At 38.2% G+C, this 20,244-nt stretch overlaps 1 protein-coding gene across 1 annotated transcript; it reads right to left on the bottom strand.

Annotated features, from left to right (window-relative positions):
- Window positions 1-18,393: 18,393 nt before the first annotated feature.
- Window positions 18,394-19,965, bottom strand: tcf21 (transcription factor 21). Its single transcript, XM_023295471.3, has 2 exons — window positions 19,499-19,965; window positions 18,394-18,782 (listed from the first exon to the last, which is right to left on the bottom strand). The coding sequence occupies exons 1-2, from the start codon at window positions 19,928-19,930 to the stop codon at window positions 18,693-18,695; spliced, it is 522 nt and encodes a 173-aa protein (XP_023151239.1). The 5' UTR covers window positions 19,931-19,965; the 3' UTR covers window positions 18,394-18,692.
- Window positions 19,966-20,244: the final 279 nt, after the last annotated feature.

Here is a 20,244-nt window from a genome sequence, read left to right on the forward strand (position 1 = left end):
TTCTTTGTTTTATTATTATTATTATTATTATTATTATTATTATTATTATTATTATTATTATTATTATTATTATTATTATTATTATTTTATAATATTGATATTCATTTAACTTTATTTTATTACTTTGTTTTAGTTTTTTTTTAACTCTTTGTGGCCACTTTAATGACTTTTTATAAAATATTTTGTGATGTTTGATTCATAGTTTAAGACGTGTTTTTAATTCTTCTACTGCATTTAAATGACTTGTGTATGTATTGATATATGTAGATATAATCAGAGTCGGGAGTGTTATCATAAATAATAAACATAATCAGAGTAGTTTCCATCCTGAGCAGGTTGGAGGTGGATAATAAAGGATCTGAAGTGTTTCTCACCTCCATCCCTCCATCCTTCCATCCGATCAATCTCTCTCCTTCCTCCCCCTCACTAATGCACTCTTTCATGTGCTCTCCTGTTTCTCCTCCTCACCTTCGTGTCTCATGGCTCTTTTGTCGCCCCTCCACATTTTTGGGGGTAACATGATCCCCCCGTTCCTCCCCCGGGTGGTCCGACCGGCTCATTCAAACAACCAGGCCAGGCTGAATGGAGCAGCCGCTGGGGGAGGGAGGGAGGGAGGGAGGGAGGGAGGGAGGGGGTGAAACAGGCTTTAAATCTGCTGCTTGTTCATTCCTAATCCATCAGGGAGCAGCTCTGGAGCTCCACATCTGTCAGTGTCCGTCCTGCAGCTGTTGGACTCAGACTGGAGGCAGCTTCACACCTCAATAAACTCCATTAATTACAACAAATATTAAAATATTCAAACAGTGAAAGCACTCAGAGGCAGTCCTCCTCCAAAGCTGCTCAGTCCTCCTCCAAGGCTGCTCAGTTCTGCTCCAAGGCCGCACAGTCCTCCTCCAAGGCCGCACAGTCCTCCTCCAAGGCCGCACAGTCCTCCTCCAAGGCTGCTCAGTCCTCCTCCAGAGCTGCTCAGTCATTGGATCATTTCAGACAGATGAAAGCTTTAAAAAATTTGTGGCAGAAATCACAGCAACATAGAATGTGGCCATTTATGATTGATTGATTGATTGATTGATTGGGTTTATCAGACACAAATACACTAGCATCGCAGCAATACATCACTACACTACCAGAACCAATAACACCATCAGAACCTCCACCATCATCAGAACCAACACAATCAGAACCAATATCATCAGAACCAACACCACCAGAACCAACATCATCAGAACCTTCCACTTTCTGCTTGTAGAATCCAACAGAAGAATTTTAGAATTGTTCTTCATCACTACAACTTTGCTAACATTCCAGAAACAATCCTTCCACAGAACCAGCCAAGGTTCAGGAGGTTCGGAACCAGAAGAAAGAGACTGAGAAGGTCCAGTTCACCTGGAAGAGCGAAGTAGAGAAAATGCCATCCATCCTGGAAGGCAGAAGTGAACAGCACCAAAGAGTTCTGCAAGACGAAGGTAAAGGAACTGGACAAGGCCTCCAAGGATGACCTGGTGTCGAGTTGGAGAACCAGTGGTTCATCTGGCAGGAAGAGGTGGACACTGAGTTCTACAGACTCCAAGAGGAGAAAAAGATGATGAAGCAGGTCGTCCAAGAAAAAGATGAACTGAATAAACAACAAACAGGCAACAAAAATGCTGCTGCTGCAGAAAACGTCTACAAAGTTCATCTGTGGTTGTTTTGTGTCCCTTTGATACACTCCAAATATCCTTCTAATATATTGATGTAAAAAAATAGAAACTATATAAGAAATTCACTTTTTTCCTACAACAGGAAGCTATACATAACAGTTCAGAAACACACACACACACACCTACACGCACCTACACCTGTACATACCACTGTGGTGACCCAGACAGCCGGTACAATGCGACGATGCCCCAGGGGATCTTGGGTAACTCGGTGTTTTCTACCTTCCAACTGCTGTGTCACAAAGACTCTCACATTACACACGCACATACACACACACACACACACACACACACACACACACACACACACACACACACACACACACACACACACACACACACACACACACACACACACACACACACACACACACACACACACACACACACACACACACACAGTTCACATGATTAAACACACAAACACACACTCCGTGTTTCAGCTCAGGAACAGTTTCAGCAGAATCAGACAGAAAGAAGCAAAAAGCTGGAGGAGAAACGTTCAGGCCTCACAACCCAAAACTGGGCAGAAATGAGTCAAAGTCTGTTCAAAATAACTTGAAACTTGTCATAAATGACGTAAAATTTGTCCAAAATTAAAAACCTTCCCCATGATGACATGAAACTTAGAACTCAGATTCAGAATGTCTCCAAAATTAAATAAATTTAGCCAAAATAACAAAAAAAATTCAAAATAACTTGAAACTTGTACTATATGACTTGAAATTTATCTAGAATGACTTGAACCGTGTCAAAGGTGATGTAAAATTTGTCCAGAATGAAAAAAACTTCTCCATAAAGACATGAAACTTGTCATAAATGACTCAGAATTTGTATAAAATGACCAAAAAATTGTCTAAAATAAAATCAGCCAAAAATGACTCAAAAGCTGTGCACAATAACTTAAAATTTGTCAAAACAGTGGCCACTTGCAGTTCCCCTTGCTGTGTATTTCTGTTTAAATGACATGTTTTTGATTTACTGTGTTCCATTCAGTGTTTACTTCTGTTTTCCTTCTCAGGTTTGGCTCATTTCTAGCCGCTGTTTTCTTTGTTTCTGCTACAGGTTGCTGGGTGAAGTCTAGGCTGTAGAGCTACAGGGTAGATTTATGAACTGATCAGGGTTTAGGCTCTTACAGTGATGAGTCCTGACACAAGAATAGAGGTAAAAAACATCAACATCTCAACAATTTACAGCCTTTTTGAGAAAATATTGAGTTGTGGACCAACATTGCTATTACCTTTTTTTAAGTGGAGATTTGGCTGCATGTTAGCATGGATTGGATGGTTGGAGGATTTACAGTCGCACCGTTTAACGGCTGCTGCAGCGAGGGATTTAATTCTGATATGATTGGAATTAAAGTGGTTTAAATCCAGAGTTAATGGATTTAGCTCGGCTCTAATCCTGGTTTAATGAAGTTCAGTTTACTGGGCAGCTCCAGTCTTTCATCAGCCTGGACGTCGGCCCGTCGCAGGGCAAGGCCTGGATTAATCAGCCGTTTTATAGAGTGTGTGTGTGTGTGTGTGTGTGTGTGTGTGTGTGTGTGTGTGTGTGTGTGTGTGTGTGTGTGTGTGTGTGTGTCTATGTGTGTGTGTGCATTCTTCACGTGCACGCTCCCTCCCGTCCCTATGTAACCGGAGCCCTCCCTCCCTTGTCAAAAATAAAAATCATTTGTCCGTTGCACGAGTGTGTCCATTAAAAATGCATGGTGGAGGGAAAGCTGATCCTTGGCTCTCCGGAAGGGCACCGGAGCTCCTCGCTGGACAAATGGCATCCAGGGAGAAGCTCCGGGACGACAGGGAGGGTGTTGGGTTCTCCCCCAGACGACTCGCCTCCAACACGCTGATGGAAGTTTGAGCTTCGAGAACCTCCTTCATTCCTCATGTTCACACTCAGAAACACTCCGAGTTATTACAGAGATCCATCAGACGGTTTGTAACGGGAACACAATCCAACATCTTCCACCGACGATAACTCACAGGAAGTCCATGTAGGAAACAGAACAACGGATGCTTGTTATGGTAGAATATATGAAGAACTTCAGGTTGTCAAGACAACACTAAAAATGTCATCATTAAAGATGTAGGAGGAAACAAAAAGCAGCTGATAATCTTTGACAAACACTAAATGTCCCACAATAAGTTCGAACGTGTCCAAAATTACTGAAGAAATGTTCCAAAAAGACTCAAACAGTTTCCAAAACATCTAAAATTTTCTGTGTAGAAAACAGGAACTTAAAGTTACCATTAAGAGGACACAAAAACATGATGTTAAAGCTGTAAATGAAGAATGAAACCAAAGAATATGAACTGTTTAATGTGTTTTTGTGTTTCTATGGCTCATGATAACTTTACACTCTCCAGCTCTGACAAAATTTGTGCAAAGTCACTAAACAATGTCCAAAATACCTTTAAATATGTCCAAAATACGGCAAAATTCATCCAGAACTACTCAAATTATCCAATATAACTAAAATCTCCAATGTAGAAAAGAAAACAAGCTAACTGTGCTCTCTCCATTCCTGACAAAAGTTCATCCAAAGACAAAAAAAATGTCCAAAAGGACTTAAATTTGTCCAGAATAAGTTCAAATATGTCCAAAATTACTGAAAACAAATTTCCAAAAAGACTCAAACTTATCCAAAATATCTAAACTTTTGTATGTAGAAAACACAACAATGGAGGTTTGTTATGGTAGAATATGAAGAACTTCAGGTTGTTGTACATCAAGACGACACTAAAATGTTGTCTTTAAAGCTGTAAATGAGGAACCAAACCAAAGAATATGGAGTGTTTAATGTGTTTTTGTGTCTCTATGGGTCATGATTTTCCAATATGTTGGAGATAGAACCATGGAGGTTTGTCATGTTAGTTTAGAGAAATTGTTAAAGGCAATGTTTAAAAGAAGAAGAATGCTAATGCTAATTTTGAACTCTTCACCTCCCAAACTCTCCGAAAATGAGCATAAACGACCAAAATGAATCAACAGATCCACCTGCCGTGGAGTCATCTGCTGTCGTTGGTCTACAGGAAGTGGTAAGAGATGTTCTTCAGGTTTCTGATTGGACAACATGGCTGTAAGATGGTTTGGTTCTTGACAGTGTTTTATAAGGACACCAACATGTGGAGGAGGCCTGAAATATTCAGACTGAACCTACAGGAGAACTTTCTCTGAGAGGATTGAAGATGACAGAAGCTTCCGGTTCACATGTCTACCCAGCAAATTTAGTGTTTGAAGGAGGGTCACGCCAAATAGAACCGTCTTAGAAGTTCTTTTTCAGTCATTTTGGAGACTTTTTCACCACTTTTGACTCTTTTTGGGGTTATTTTGATCAGAACTAGAGTGCAAAGTTATCATTAAACACGATAAACCCATTGGATAGTCCACATTCTTTCATTTCGTCCCTCCTTTCCTGTCCTTTACCAGGTCCTTCACATATTCTCATATAACAAACCTCCATTGTTCTGTTCCCACGTAGAACTGGAGTTAGAACCAGCAGCTATTGTTGGTTCTGGTCACTCTGAGTTCACGGTGAAGCTATTGGATCTACAGCGGAAACACAAAGACTGGAAGGTCCAATTAGGAGGCCGATCCTGGAAACTTCTCGAAGCACCAACCTTCAACACAGCCTCCACAGAACACATTTATAGACAACAAGACTGTGTTCTAGTTGTACAGTGATGGCCAAAATTAGTGAAAAGTACCAGAATTACGACAAAAGAGGTGAAATCAGGACAAAAACACAAATTTGGCAACAAAAACATGCAAAATCATCACAAAAATGGCTAAGACTTCCACAAAAAGACACAAAACTGCCTTGAAAGGTTCAAATATACCAGGAAAAACACCACAAGAAGGACCAGAATCACCACAAAACAGGTGAAATTGCAACAAAAACTCAAATTCAGCACAAAAAAAACAACCAAATAGGACTAGCGTTCCTTCCTTGACCTCCTCAGAACATCTGGTTCTTCATCTCCAGTAACTTTATCAATGATCAGAGTTCTACCTTCATACTGGGAATATTTCCAGAGTTCCAGGTCCTTGAAGTCCATAGAGAAGAACTTCCCCTGGAGGAAGTTCTACAGTAGACCTACCGACAACTGTCCAGGTGTCGGTAGGTCTACTGTAGAACTTTCTACAGTTGTAGGCAGGTCTACTCCAGAACTTTCTACAGTTGTAGGTAGGTCTAATCTAGAACTTCCTCCAGGTGTTGGTGGTTCTACTCTAGAACTTTCTCCAGGTGTCGGTGGGTCTACTCTAGAACTTTCTCCAGTTGTTGGTAGGTTGGGGTTCTTTTATGGTTCTGTTCAGGCTTCATAGGTCAGAACCAGAGCTGGAAGGTTTAAAGGAGATCCTTCATGATGTCAGAGCTGTTTCATGGTGTGTTGAATATTTCTGTGTTTCTGAACCTCTCTGATGGCACTCGGTGTTTTCTCAGCTCGGTCGTGTCCATCTGCTTCCTATAACGGTCCGATCTGCAGAAACGCCCTCAAAGAAATCACACATTTATTCACATTCAGCCCAAATAGTGGCGCTGAGGAAGCGTCCTGGCCCTGCTTCAGTTGGTGGTCCAATCTGGACCCAATTAAAATGACAACCCCTAAATTTCCTTCACACCCAGCGCGAGGAAGACCCCAGATTAGAGGAATATTTTCCTTATTGCCGACTTACTTTCTGCAGGATAATAATTGAGCCCATGTGTGCTCCGAGGTCCGGGTCTGGGATGAAACCAGGACGCTGCTGCAGCCGTCGGGGCGTCACAGTTTTGATAAATCTGTTTCTTTTCCTCTTTGTCCTCTAACCACCGACTCTGGAATGTTGTTTGGAATTATTAGAAGGTTTTCCTTTTTTTCCAAACAGGTCGTGGACGAGGGAAGAGGTGGAGGTTTAAATGGGATCAAATAAACAGAGTCAGCTGTGAGTGATTTCAGCTCAGAGTCATTCATGAAAACTCAACCAGAACCTCCTCAGAACCAGCTGATGCTCTGCAGGAACTTCTACCTGCATGGAGTCCATAGAGGTGGGTCCAGATTTATCACTTTTTAATGGACTTTTTCCATCATTTCTGAGCCTCAGAGCTTCATCAGTCCAGCAGATAGAACCATGACATTGAACAGATTTTGTGAGTCACTTTGGATAATTTTTGAGTCATATTAGGAAGTTTTTTTTTGTAATTTTCTACTTTCTTAACCATATGTGACAATTTGGAGGCCATAGAAACTACTTTGAAGAATTTTGGAAACAGTTTGCTGAATTAGGATAAATCAAAAACTATTTTTTTTTAGCAATTTGTGAGTCACATTGAACAGTCTATGAGTAATTTTGGATGTTTTATTGTGATTTTGACAAAAGGTTTTCCATTTGCTGTAATTCTTGGGTTATATTGTTCATTGTTTTGGTCAATTTTTGGGTCATTTGGAAAATTTTGAGTGTTATTCAACATTCTAAGGAGGAATGGTGTCTCCAGATGATCCTGGGTTCTTCTTCCATGGTCTCTGATAGATCTGACCAACCTCCTACCAACATTAAAGTTCACCCAGAATGAGCTTTTTAAAGTTTTCTCTGGTGAATTATCAGAAACCAGAAACACATCCAGGAACCAATGATTGTTTCTAGGACTCTAAACTGTTCATACTAGGAGACATCCCATAATACTGATGATCACACTAGGAGACATCCCATAAACTGATGATCACTAGGATACATCCCATAATACTGATAATCACACTAGGATACATCCCATAATACTGAAGATCACACTAGGAGACATCCCATAATACTGAAGATCACACTAGGAGACATCCCATAATACTGATGATGATTAGGAGACATCCCATAATACTGATGATGACTAGGAGGCATCCCATACTGACATCCCATAATACTGATGATGACTAGGATACATCCCATAATACTGATGATGACTAGGAGACATCCCATAATACTGATGATCACACTAGGATACATCCCATAATACTGATGATGACTAGGAGACATCCCATAATACTGATGATGACTAGGATACATCCCATAATACTGAAGATCACACTGGGATACATCCCATAATACTGAAGATCACACTGGGATACATCCCATAATACTGAAGATCACACTAGGAGACATCCCATAATACTGATGATGACAAGGAGACATCCCATAATACTGAAGATCACACTAGGAGACATCCCATAATACTGATGATGACAAGGAGACATCCCATAATACTGATGATCACACTAGGAGACATCCCATAATACTGATGATGACTAGGAGACATCCCATAATACTGATGCTCAAAAATGGCTAAAGAAAAACAAGGTGCCCAACTTTGTCCAAAAAGATTCAAAATTTCACTCAAAAAATGCCCAAAATGACCAAAGCGTTGAAAAAGGTACTAAAAATTTGTTCAAAAACACCCACAAAACTGTCAAGAATGATGCAAGATTTGTCCAAAATCAACCAAAAATTTGTTCAAAACAACACAAAATTTGTTGACTCAAAAATTTCCCAAAATTACATAAAATTTGTTCAAAATTACCAAAAAAAAGAATTTTCTTACTCAGATTTTCAGACAGACTCAAGGATTCTCCATGGTGGCTTTAAAATTTCTCCAGAATGACTAAAATTTTGTTCAAAATGACATGAAAATAGTCAAAAAGTTCTAGAAAATAATCCTGCTGATCAGAAACCAGATTCAGTGTTCAGACTGAGACACCTGGATGGATTCAAACTGATCTGGAGTCAGTTTTTCCCAGAACTCAGATGTGTTTCTCCTCCTAAATATCATGGTTCTGTCTGCTGGACTGATGAAGTTCCGAGGGTCAGAAATGATGGAAAAGTCCATTAAAAATGATAAATCTGTTAAAACTTCTTAAATAAACCGACACACAATGAAGAGTCAGAACCTTGAACATTATTCTAAAAATAAGAGAATCAAAATGCTGCTGATCTGAGTCCAGCTTTCATTCATTAAAGTCTTCATGAAGAGAACAGACCTGTAACACACACACACACACACACACACACACACACACACACACACACACACACACACACACACACACACACACACACACACACACACACACACACACACACACACACACACACACACACACACACACACACACACACACACACACACACACACACACACACACACTCTCACGTAATTGCGTCCACCTGGGAAAACATCATTTATTCGAGGCCTCTTCCTTCCACTAACACACTCTCCCTCTGACCTGCTTTAACCTTTTCTTGCTCTTTGATCCCAGAATGCATTTCACCTCCAACAACCGTCCAATTACAGCACGGGATCTCAGAACCTCAGCAGATCAAGGCTTCTCCAACCTGCTGAACATCCAGATACAGAATAATTCACTTAACTTCACCATCTGGACACACAAACCTGCTTTAAAACTTTTTTAAAAAATCATAGAAATCTGCCTTAAATGCTTTAGATAGTCAATGAAATCTGATTTAAACCTTTAAAAAATAAACAAAACCTGAATTAAAGCTTTAAAAAGTCAACAAAACCTGAATTAAAGCTTTAAAAAGTCAACAAAATCTGCTTTAAAACTTTAAAAATTCAAGAAAACTTCTTATTGCGACGGTCCTTGAACTCCTCATCGAATCAATAATTGTGATATTCCATCAAAATCACCTATTTTTAATGTGTCATTTGTAGTCACCATGTTCCATAAAAAGCTCCTTAACCCAACTATGAAGTCATTAAAAATAAAACATGTCATGTGGAAAAACTAAAACTGACATTTAATGTTCTTACCAATCAGATTATTAAGAATCACAGCTGGGAACTAAAAATGAAAGGAATAGTCTGATTTTTTATCTTATTTTGACCTTCCATCAGGAAAACTGAGCTTTTTTTCATTAAAAGTGCTTTTTTTCGACATGATTCTTATAAAAAAAATCACCAAAAACTAAATTTGCATGAATCAGATTCAGTAATAAACTAATTCTGCTCCAACAGTGAAGGCGTTAGCTGCAAAAATGATCATGTGAACAAAATTCAGAGACTTTTAGGTTGAACTGCAGGCAGTTTAGAAACTAATTATAAATAGAAATAGTTAAATATCTACAGTATGTGGAGTCTCCATTTTCAAATGTCACTGGGTCGTTCCAGAACTGGAGGACATTTTACAATAATCCATGGATTAAATCCTAAAACATCAGTAGTGTTTAGATGTTCTTGTCCTGAGACCAAATCTGTAAAAACTAGGAGAAAAGAATGTTTAAAATATTCTAAATACCAAATAAGTCTGGAGTTCCCCTAAAATTCCATTTTTCTCTTGTCCTCCCCCCTGATGACCAAACTGGATCTCTGATAAAACAGAGTTTAAAGCTCCTTTTTTTGGTTTCATTTTTTAAAATAATAATTATCATTCATGGAATGTGTCCCACAACATGTTAGCAGAACCTGCTGATGAGGTTTTGTTGTTTTCTGTCTCGTTTCTGTCATTTTGTATCTTGTTTTTGTCATTTTGTGTCTCATTTTTGTCGTTTCCATCATCCAACAGTTTTCCTACAGAATGTGTAGAGCAAAGCTGTGTCCTCTCTTCTATTGTCCATCTTTCTTGATTGAACGTCTCCCTCCAGCTCATATTATCAGGATCAGACTAATTCTTTGGACTGTTTTCCATCAGTCAGTTTGTCCTCTTGGTCAGCAGTAACAGCAGCTAAATATCTAGCTTCTACTGCTGAGAAAAAGATCACATTAGCATGGATTAGAGTAGAGTTAGCAAACAGCACAGAAAACATGGAATAAAAATGACGCCATAGATGTGGAAGCTGAGCCAATTTATTACCTATTATTGATCAATATGGAGCAGAAACCCTCCAGTTGCTGAATGAGCCACCTGTACAGTAAATGTTGTGTTTCTATCGATGTTCAGAACTTTATATTCAGTGAAAAACAATCCAGAAGCTGCTCAGAGTTCAGGAGTTTAATTCAATCAGATAAAGACGACAGAGAAGCGACGGTGCAGATGAAAGCATCGACACTAACCGGTTGTTTTCCTGTGAAATGCTGGATTTTAGTCACTGAAACAGAATCACGGCGTTCGGGTGGAATTCCTTCACAGTTGGTTGGACCTGAAGCACTTCAGGCCGCATAAATCTGCAGAAGCTTCATGGCTGGAGACGCCACTGTTTGGGTTTCACTGGAGATTCATCACTTCAGAACAGATATTAGTGTTGGTGAACTAAGACCAGCAGCTTTTCATCCTCCAGAGCCATTTTAGACCAAATGTAAGGTTAACAGACCCTACAACAACACACCTCAGACAGTCTGTCAGCAGGAAATAACACGCTAAAATCATGGAATACTGTAGTTATGATGAAAAACTGGGAGAATCTATCCAATAACAGTGAATTCCTTGAATCAAAAGCTAAAGCATGGAGGTGGCGGTATCATTATACGATCAATTTAAGTGAATCAAGTCTGAGACAGAAAGACAACAAATGTAGCTACATTTGTTGTTTTTCTCTCTTTCTGCGACAAAAACAAGACATTAAATGAAAAAATGAGACAGAAAACGACAAAAATGAGACATAAAATGACAAAAATGAGACAGAAAACGACAAAAACGAGACATAAAATGATAAAAATGAGACACAAAACGACAAAAAAGAGACATAAAATGATAAAAATGAGACACAAAACAACAAAAACGAGACACAAAATTGCAAAAACGAGACACAAAACGACAAAAATGCGACAAAAATGACTAAAATGAGACACTAAATGACAAAAACAAGAGAGAAAACAACAAAAACAAGACAAAGCTGACAAAAATTAGACCGAAAATGACAAAACAAGACACAAAACGACAAAAATGAGATACCAATGACAAAAATGAGACACAAAACAACAAACAAGACACAAAACAGAAAATCAGAAAAACGTGACACAGAGCAACAATAACAAGACACAAAATGACAAAAACGAGGCAGAAAGCGACAAAAACGTGACACAAAATGACAAATGCCGTTCAACTACTTTTGTTGTCTTTCTGTTTTTGTCATTTCATGCCTTGTTTTTGTCTTTTTCTGTCTCATTTTTGTCATTTGATGTCTTGTTTTTGTCGCACAAAGACCACAAATGTAGTTGAACGGCACCAATTCTGGTCCTGTTCCACTACTTGTGTGGTCATTCAGACTTGGTTCTTCAGGTTCTTGATGGGTCTAAGGCAGGACTTCAGGGAGACCAGTCTAGAACCTTCATTCCAGCCTGATGGAACCATTTCTTTACCACGTATGATGTGTGTTTGGGCTCATTCTCTGGTTGAAACATCCAACTGTGTCCAAGATCAACCTTCTGCTGATGGTTTTAGGTTTTCCTGAAGAATGTGGAGGTGATCCTCCTTCTTCATTATTCCATTTACTTTGTGGAAAGCTCCAGTTCTACAGAGCATGATACTGCCACCTCCATGCTTGATGGTAGGTTTGGTGTTTTAAGGGTTAAAAAAGACCCTTCCAAGACAGTCTGAAACCAGTCTGAAACCAGCACAAAATCTGGACCAAAACCAAACCTAAACTAGTCCTAAATAAAGTCCAAGACAATCCTAAACCAACTTTAAATCGCATCCAAAGCCAGCCCAGAACCGTGCCAAACCAGTCCTCATCCAGGACCAGATCCAGAGTAACACTTATTTCTGTTGCTGCCTGACTGTTAAAACTTTCAGCACTTTGGTAAATTCATCTAGTTTTAAATGTGTTTGTTAAGCTTAACTTGATTTAATCCTTTGTTTTGACCAGTTTCTCATCCTCCAGAGCAGCTTCAGGTTCCTGAAGTCACTTTAGATGTAAAACTGGTTTTATTGAAGATGTCTGATCCTTCCTTAGTGAACAAATAAATAATAAATAACAAAACACCTCTAAAAGGAAGCAAAAGAAACAAAGACAATGAGAGAGAAACAAAAAAGTCCTAGAAGAAAACTTACACAAGCGTCCTCCAACAGTTAGAACTTCTCCTGAACAAACATCTCAGCTTCTCCTCCAGTAAACTCAGATAAATCAGGAAGAGACCAGGCTCTCTGCTTCAAACTGACCAATCAGGACACACCTGTCATCCAATCATACCTGAGATCCACCTGTTCAGGGAACCAATAAGAGAGCAGCTCTGGAGGCTGTTTCCTGTTTGATGGACAGGAAGAAGCTCCGACAGGTAAAAACATCTTTAAATAATAAACTGGACTTTAAGATTCTGTCTGGAACTGAAACTGAACAGAGAAACAGAATAAAGAGGTCCATGTTCCTGCTGAAGGTCTGCAGGTCTTCAGGATGGACCTCCTGGTTTCTACCACAACAGAATAATATCAGCGCTTCCTCTACTTTAAAATACACAAACTGGTTCCAAACTGCTTTTTTAGTTTGTGTTTGACATTTATTTAATACTTTGCATGCAGATTCCCTCCCCTACCCTATTAGATGTCTCCAGCCTGGAGGAACTACAAACTCTTTCCAGGTGAAAATCACTGTAGGCTTCCATCACAATAAAGCTAAACATGTCAGTAGAAACATCACTGATATCTTTGATACTGCCAAGTTTAAATCCTTTCAGTTTTCAGGGTTTCTATCTGATAAATGGAGTCATTTTAGTGTTTTTCTTTGTTTCTTTAACAGCAGCGTGACTTGGGTAAACAGGCAGGTTTTAGGTTTTCAGATGTTTCAGCAGAATTCAGCCTCCGGACGCATTAAGAAGCTGTTTACCTGCAGCTCCCCAGATGGAAGAAAAGTCACTGCTGGAAGAAATCCAGACACAAAATCTGTTTCCTTCACAAGGAAAGAGTCAAACTAACATTAGAAAAGTGGGAATCTGAAGCAGTTTCTCATTAAAACCAGTAAAACATCAACGATCCACTGCTGTGTTTCTCTAATATTAATGTGTTCTGATGCTGATTCTGTTAACCTGCAGCGTCCTCTAGAGGAAACCAGCAGAACTACAGTCTGACCTCTGACGGATGGATGATCCTTTATTAATAAATGGAGCAAAAACATGAAGAACTTCAGTTAAAATTAGGAATAAATAAGAAATAAACCCACATTATGAAGACAGGCAGTGGCTGCTCTTATTATAGAATTAAAAATACAATAAATATCGAGCTGCAAGAGAAAATCTAATTCACTGATTCAAGATTTAAAACTTTTGTTCTTGGTTCAGCTGCAGACAATAAAATAACATTATGGTGATACTGCCTGAGTTAGAACACAATAAAAGATAAAATACACATTTCTAAATGTGCTTTCTTGTCGTTTTGTCTCGTTTTTGTCATTTTGTGTCTCATTTTTGTCATTTTGTGTCTATTTTCTATTTTCTGTCTTGTGAGGCGTCTCGTTTGTCATTTTGTTGTGTTTTTTGTTGTTTTTTGTCTCATTTTGTCACATTTCTGTTGTTTTCTTCTTTTTTTATGGTGTTCTGTCTCATTTTTGTCATTTTGAGTCTAATTTGTGGTGTTTTATGTTGTGCTTCTGTCACGTTGTCCTGTTATTGCCCTTTTGTGTTGGTTTTTTTTGGTGTCATTTTTGTCATTTTGCATGTTAATTGGGTCGTTTTGTGACTGTTTTTTTGTTGTTTTATGTCTCGTTTTTGCATTTTATGTCGTGTTTCTGTCGTTCATCCAGAAGTTTGACGTAAACTGTTAAGTTTTTATTTATTTGTTTGTTGCAGACTGTCAATTGTGTGTGAAAGCTGCAATATTATTATTTATGATTTGTTAAATAGCTCAAAATGTCACATTTACACATCTACTTAAATAAAATAAGAATAAAGCTGTTATTGTCGTTATATTGAGCAACAATAGAACAAAATTAAAGGAGCTGCTCCTGATTGGTGCAAACAGACAGAAAGAAAAAAATAAAACTAATAAATAAACAGTCAGTAAATAATAAATGTTATAATCTAGTGTAGGAAGAAGTGATGTTAGAGTTCTGTTAAATGACAATAAACAGATTTAATGACTGATGTTGGTCTTTAAACTCTCCATTCCTGCTTTTCTTCTTGTTCTGAACTTTTCTTCATTCTTCTGCTGCCCCCTGCTGGTCTAAACAGAATAACATGTGAACAGTTTATCAGGTTTTACTGGTGTTGTCCAGCAGGGGGCAGCACCAGGAAGCTGCAGACAGGAAACAGGAAGTTAAAGACGTTAAAACAGTAAATATGAGTCAGAGATAATCTAATAAACAAAATATAAAAACCAGCTGGGTTCAGATTAACGACCAGGAAACACAGAACCAGGAGATCATCTGGACCAGTCTGAGGATCATCTGGACCAGTCTGAGGATCATCTGGACCAGTCTGACGATCATCTGGACCAGTCTGAGGATCATCTGGACCAGTCTGAGGATCATCTGGACCAGTCTGACGATCATCTGGACCAGTCTGAGGATCATCTGGACCAGTCTGACGATCATCTGGACCAGTCTGAGGATCATCTTGGCCGGTCTAAGAACCATCTGGATCAGACTAAGGATCACTTGGACCAGTTCCTGGTTCCTCCTCCAAACTGAAGAGCTTTTCCACATCATCCCGGGGAGCGGTCCAACTAAACAATTACGGTGTGTGGGAATCCCAGAGAGCCGGAGCTCCAGCTGTTCGGTCCTTGTCAGTAGTCCTGCTGGAGGACCTGCAGGTCCTGATGGAGGACCCGCAGGTCCTGATGGAGGACCCGCAGGTCCTGATGGAGGACCCGCAGGTCCTGATGGAGGACCCGCAGGTCCAGCAGGAGACACTTTGATTACTGCAACGTCCATCTGAAGGATCAGAGAGAAGATCTGAAGTCCTGCTGGGACAGAAACTCTGAAACAAGCGGACGTAAAGGACACCGTGAAACTAAACCTGCAGGAAGACACAAGATCACTCAATAATAATAATAATAATAATACTGCATCTGTTGATTTAAAATTGAATTTAACTTCATGAAATCTGCTTAAAAATGTAGAAACTGAATGAATTTCTAAACTTAAAGAGATGTTTTTTCTCCAGTCATTAAAATAAAACTTTATGTGATCATAGAAACTAATTCCTCTCATTAATTTGGTTTGAACAGAACTTTATTAGATTATTTTATGAACGTTATTTAAATGTTTGGAGTGTATCCTTGCAGTTTTACAGCAGCAGCTGTTGTGCTTCTGATGGTTTAATAAAAGTGTTTATTGTAATCCTGGACTGAGAGGAAAAAGAGGATTAAAACCTTTAAACAACCTTCAGACAACCTTTAAACAACCTATAGACAACCTTTGAACAACCTATAGACAACCTATAGACAACCCCGGCAGTCAAACAACCTTAATGGAACCTTAAAAGAACCTTCAGACAACCTTTAAACAACCCAGAGACAACCCAGGCAGTCAAACAACCTTAATGCAACTTTAATGCAATCTTTAAACAACTTTAATTCAACTTTAATGCAACATTTAAACAACCTTGATGCAACCTTTAATGCAACCTTTAATGCAACCTTCAAACAATTTTAATGCAACATTAATGCAACCTTTAATGCAACCTTTAAACAACTTTAATGCAACCTTAATGCAACCTTTAATGCAACGTTTAAACAGCTTTAATGCAACCTTTAAACAACCTTAATGCAACCTTAATGCAACTTTTAATGCAACATTTACTGCAACCTTAATGCAACCTTTAATACAACTTAAATGCAACCTTTAATGCACCCTTTCAGCAACTTTAATTCAACCTTATTGCAACCTTTAAACAACTTTAATGCAACCTTTCCTGCAACCTTTAAACAACTTTAATGCAACCTTATTGCAACCTTTAAACAACTTTAATGCAACCTTTAAACAACTTTAATGCAACCTTTACTGCAACCTTAATGCAACCTTTAAACAACTTTAATGCAACCTTTACTGCAACCTTATTGCAACCTTTAAACAACTTTAATGCAACCTTTACTGCAACTTTTAAACAACTTTAATGCAACGTTATTGCAACTTTTAAACAACTTTAATGCAACCTTTACTGCAACCTTATTGCAACCTTTAAACAACTTTAATGCAACCTTTACTGCAACCTTATTGCAACCTTTAAACAACCTTTAATGCAACCTTTAAACAACTTTAATGCAATCTTATTGCAACCTTTAAACAACCTTAATGCAACCTTTAAACAACCTTAATGCAACCTTAACGCAACCTTTAAACAACCTTAGTGCAACTTTAATGCAACCTTAATATAACCTTAAAACAACCTTAATGCAACCTTTAAACAACCTTAATAGGCCCTCATACGTCCTGACGTGGTTCCATCCTCGCTGCTGATTGGCTGAAGATAATTAATCCTGATTGATGGAAACAGGAAGTCAGTGAAGTTGTGTTTTAGTTTTTCAATAATAAAAGCTTCACCTGATAACAACAATCTTTTATAATCATATTATTTTATTAATAATTCTGGACCAGAACACGATGAAACTATCAGTTTATTTAAAACTTAAATCTGTCTGAGTTCTGAAAACTTCTGATTAAATGAAGTCGAACCAACAAAGGAATTAGTTTTTCTCCACAAGTCAAATAGATTTTAATTAAGCTGTAAAAAGAAAAAAGACATTTTAAACTTCTGTTATTTTACTGATTTACTCTGTTTTGGTAAATTATATATATAAAAAAATATTAAGATCACAGAAAATAATATAATTACCATTTTAACTGTAAAGAAAAGGACAAAAGTTAATACAAACAATAAATATTAAACATTCAATTCATGTTTTTACTGCATTTCATCATAAAATTCTATTTTTGTTTTTATTGTATTTAAATCAACAAGTTTTTACAATTTTTGCTGATATTTGAGAAATATCTGCTGTTTTAAGAAAAATTATGCTTAAAATGATTTGGATTTATTTCTATTCTAATATGTTATAAATAAATAGTATATAATACTTTGTTATTATTATGATTTTATACATAATTTTTCTTTTACAGATTTTTCCTGCTTTGCTAAATTGCAGATAATATCTCTATAGATGGTAAAGTCAAATTAATTTACATGTTGGCTGTAATAGTAATAATAATAATAATAATAATAATAATAATAATAATAATAATAATAATATACTAATAATAATAATAATAATAATAATAATAATAATAATACAATAATTACATCAAAATTCAGTTTAATGCCTCAGTTAAATTAATTAAATGTAGAATTCCAGTTTTATTTTCATTTAAATCATTATTTTCATATTCTTTTCTTATGTTCACAGTTTTAAACATATTTTATTTTCCTCCATTTGCTCTCTTTAATTCTTTTTTTAGTTTGATCGTCAGAAAATGTCCTGAAATCCTGAATTCAAGGTTAAAAAAAGTTTGTAAGTAAATTTAATTAATTATATGAACAAATTTAATTTTAAATGAAATTATGCAGAAACCAGTTTAAATTAAATAATATTAATTTAATGCAGCGTTTTTATGTCAAGCATTAAAATAAAGTTTGTTACTTAGATAATCTGAAGCAGTAAATGTGATTTTTTTTGCATTTTTTAATGTTGCAAACATGCTTTTATTCTGGAACAGTTCGTTTTAATGCCCTTAATATTTTCTGCATTAATGAGCAGCGAGATAAAGTTAATTATTCTGTTTAAAACACATTAATGCGCATTAATTAACTCATTATTATCAGAACTATTGATCCTGATCAATAAAGAAGCATCAGTCCAGCTCTGAACAAATATATTTTATATACAGGAATCTGTACACAACCGGAAGTTCATCCATAGAAAAGAAAACTGTACAAATGAGATCATCTTTGGACCAGCAAAGATTCATTAAGTTAAGTTCTTCAGGTTCTTTAGGTTCTCCACGGGACGGAGGAGAACAGCTCCGATGGTTCCACTCAGAAGAAGACCGTTTCTTCAGGGTTCTGGACGAAGAAAAGTTCCGTCCTAAGGAGTTCTAAAGGTTCCTTTGGATGGGGTTCTAAATGTTCCGTTTCAAGGAGTTCTAGAGGTTCCATCAGGACGCGGTGGTTCCGCAGAGCCGCGTGGAGTTCAGCATCTCCTTCAGATCCGTCTCCGGTTTACCAGCGACCATGAAGGGCCACGTCTGGGGAAAAAACACACCCAGTTAATATTTAGAAGCACGAATTAATTATTCCATACAATCAATAACTAAAAATAATCAATCCACACAATCTATAATTAAATGAATTAAAGTTGTAAAATGCGTGAATCTCCTGCTGGAATCAGAAGCAGAAACCTTAAAACCTCCTGATGATGTTGCAGCAAATTAAACGGAATTTTAGCAGTGAAACTCCAAACCTGCGTTCTATAACTTTCCTCTCATCTGATTCTATAATTTGAATATTAAATCAGCTTCACTGAGAATAATTCTCTGATAATCATTAAAGTTTTGTTTTTTTTTTTTTTTTTTAACACATTTTTGTTTCCTGCTTTGTGCGTAAAAACGCTCCAAACGGAACTGGAACTGCTCAGAGTTTTCTTCTGTTTTCTTCTGTTTCTGTCCTGAAGACAATGAAAATCTGATAGTAATTTATTTCCAATTCTGACCTCAGACCAGCAGCTGATCAGTTTATCTCTGTAGAATAATTTAAACTGTCTGGAAGTTGTTTTTTTTCCTTTTGACGCATCAAATCTAAACTAATCCTTCGGTCTCTCTGGAGCCTCTGAGGCCTTCAGCTCCACTCACACTCATGAAATAAACATTTTAAATTCATTTAATCAGAGTACAGTTCCTGTTTTCTCTGGATATTAATCCTTGTTAATCTCCCAGAAACGGTCTAGTCCCCGCCCGGGCCTCACCAGGTTGACCGGGTGAATAAATCCGTTCTCGTATTTGTCGTTGGCCAGAATCTGGCGCAGATGAGCGATGTAGGAGGAGGCGAGGCGCAGCGTGTCCAGCTTGGACAGCTTGGTGTCCGGAGGCACCCAGGGCAGGGACGTCTTCAGGCGGGAGAAGGCTTTGGACAGGACGCGCATCCGGGCTCGTTCCCGCGCGTTGGCCGCGTTCCTCTGCACCTGTTTGCCCTCGTGCTGCGCCGCGCCCTTCGGAGCGGATTTGCGGGACGCCGCTTTGCGCCGTTTCCCCGGGGCGTCGCCGCGCTCCTCGCCGGGTCCGGAGCCCTCGCAGTTGGAGCTCTCCCCGGTGCTCTCCGTGGAGTCCTTCCCGGAGGAGAACTTCAGGATTCCGTCCAGCAGCTCGTCGTCGACATCGCTGAGAGATCCGGTGGACATGGTGCAGCTCCGGGACGCGCCTGTGCGGGAAAAGCGCACAAACAGCGGAGTTTTATCTGCGGGCCGAGAGGCGGAACCTCCTGCTGGGAGGAGACAGAAACGGAGAACCGGAGAACCGGAGAGGAGCCTGGAGGAAGATCAAGAAGCTGCAAACTCACAAAAAAAGATTCAAAATCACAGAAAGCTGTGAAAGCAACATAGAATAAACTAATTAATAAATTACAACACGCAGGAAATGAAATAAAATCACAAAAAGACTAAAAATCACCACAGAAACGATCAAACATCTGATCAGAGTTCTCCCAAACCTTCTG

This window comes from Amphiprion ocellaris, chromosome 12 (assembly GCF_022539595.1).
Source record: "Amphiprion ocellaris isolate individual 3 ecotype Okinawa chromosome 12, ASM2253959v1, whole genome shotgun sequence".
Lineage (NCBI taxonomy): Eukaryota > Metazoa > Chordata > Actinopteri > Pomacentridae > Amphiprion > Amphiprion ocellaris.